Source organism: Gekko japonicus, unplaced genomic scaffold (genome assembly GCF_001447785.1).
Source record: "Gekko japonicus isolate JY-2015 unplaced genomic scaffold, Gekko_japonicus_V1.1 scaffold48304, whole genome shotgun sequence".
In the NCBI taxonomy this organism is placed as follows: domain Eukaryota; kingdom Metazoa; phylum Chordata; class Lepidosauria; order Squamata; family Gekkonidae; genus Gekko; species Gekko japonicus.
Genome location: NW_015226759.1, coordinates 1 through 846, shown reverse-complemented (window position 1 = coordinate 846; position 846 = coordinate 1). Strand labels below are relative to the sequence as shown.

The 846-nt window shown below is 51.3% G+C and overlaps 1 protein-coding gene across 1 annotated transcript; it reads right to left on the bottom strand.

Moving 5' to 3' along the window:
* Nucleotides 1-186: 186 nt before the first annotated feature.
* LOC107125356 (suppressor of SWI4 1 homolog) lies at nucleotides 187-606 on the bottom strand (the record flags this gene model as incomplete). Its single annotated transcript, XM_015428793.1, has 2 exons — nucleotides 187-347; nucleotides 477-606. Coding segments are annotated over 2 exons (291 nt in total), but the record flags the coding sequence as incomplete, so codon positions are not given.
* Between the last annotated feature and the right edge of the window lie 240 nt (nucleotides 607-846).

Here is an 846-nt window from a genome sequence, read left to right as displayed (position 1 = left end):
AGCAGAAAATCCCAGACAAATGACCGGGAGAATGAATGCACATGGACTTCACGCCCCTCCTCGACGGGATGCATCAGAACATTTATTGGGGTGGGGGGAGTCGTACCATGCCCAGCACTGTTTTAATCAGCTGAATCCAACCGAATGTTCCACCTCTCCCATCAAAAATAAGTATTTGACACCAACCTTCATCAGGCTCTTCTCCCACTTCCTGGCGGTAATATTCTGTATCATCATCTGATGGTTCATCCGCATTCTGGTCCTCCTGCATCCCAGGATCCTCTGCATCACTGTCACCTCCCTCTGCTTGCCGCTTCTTTTTCTTTATCCCCTCCAGGCTCTTCTTCCTGCAGCCCCCAAGCCAGTGACACTATCAAACACACAGGCCGACCCTTCCCAGACACCCAAAGCTTGGCTCTAGGCTTCAAGTGTGCCGGGACAAAAACTGTGCCTACATCCCAATTCTCCCCCCTCACCTGTGAGCTGTTTTCTGCTCCTGCTTACGTTCCACATCTACCTCCTGCTTGCGGCGGCGCTCAGCCTTCAGCTGTAACTTCTCTTCTTTCCTCACTAGGGCCTCCTGGATCTCTTGCTCAGTCTTGTGAACTGTGGACAGGAGACAGAATTGGGTGGGTGTGAAGTCACACAAGGCAAGAAGTACACACAGTTTGGCTGTCTGTCTGAACTGATGCACAATGGCAGGTGGGTATAATCCGTTTTGAAGATTAAGTCACCAGTTTGTGGGATTCCCGAAGGGTGGTTTTGAACCCGGTGGGAGCAGCGAAAGACTGCCACAGAACCATCTGTCCCAGGCAGTAAGCATTTCACATGAGCAGTTGCTTCCCT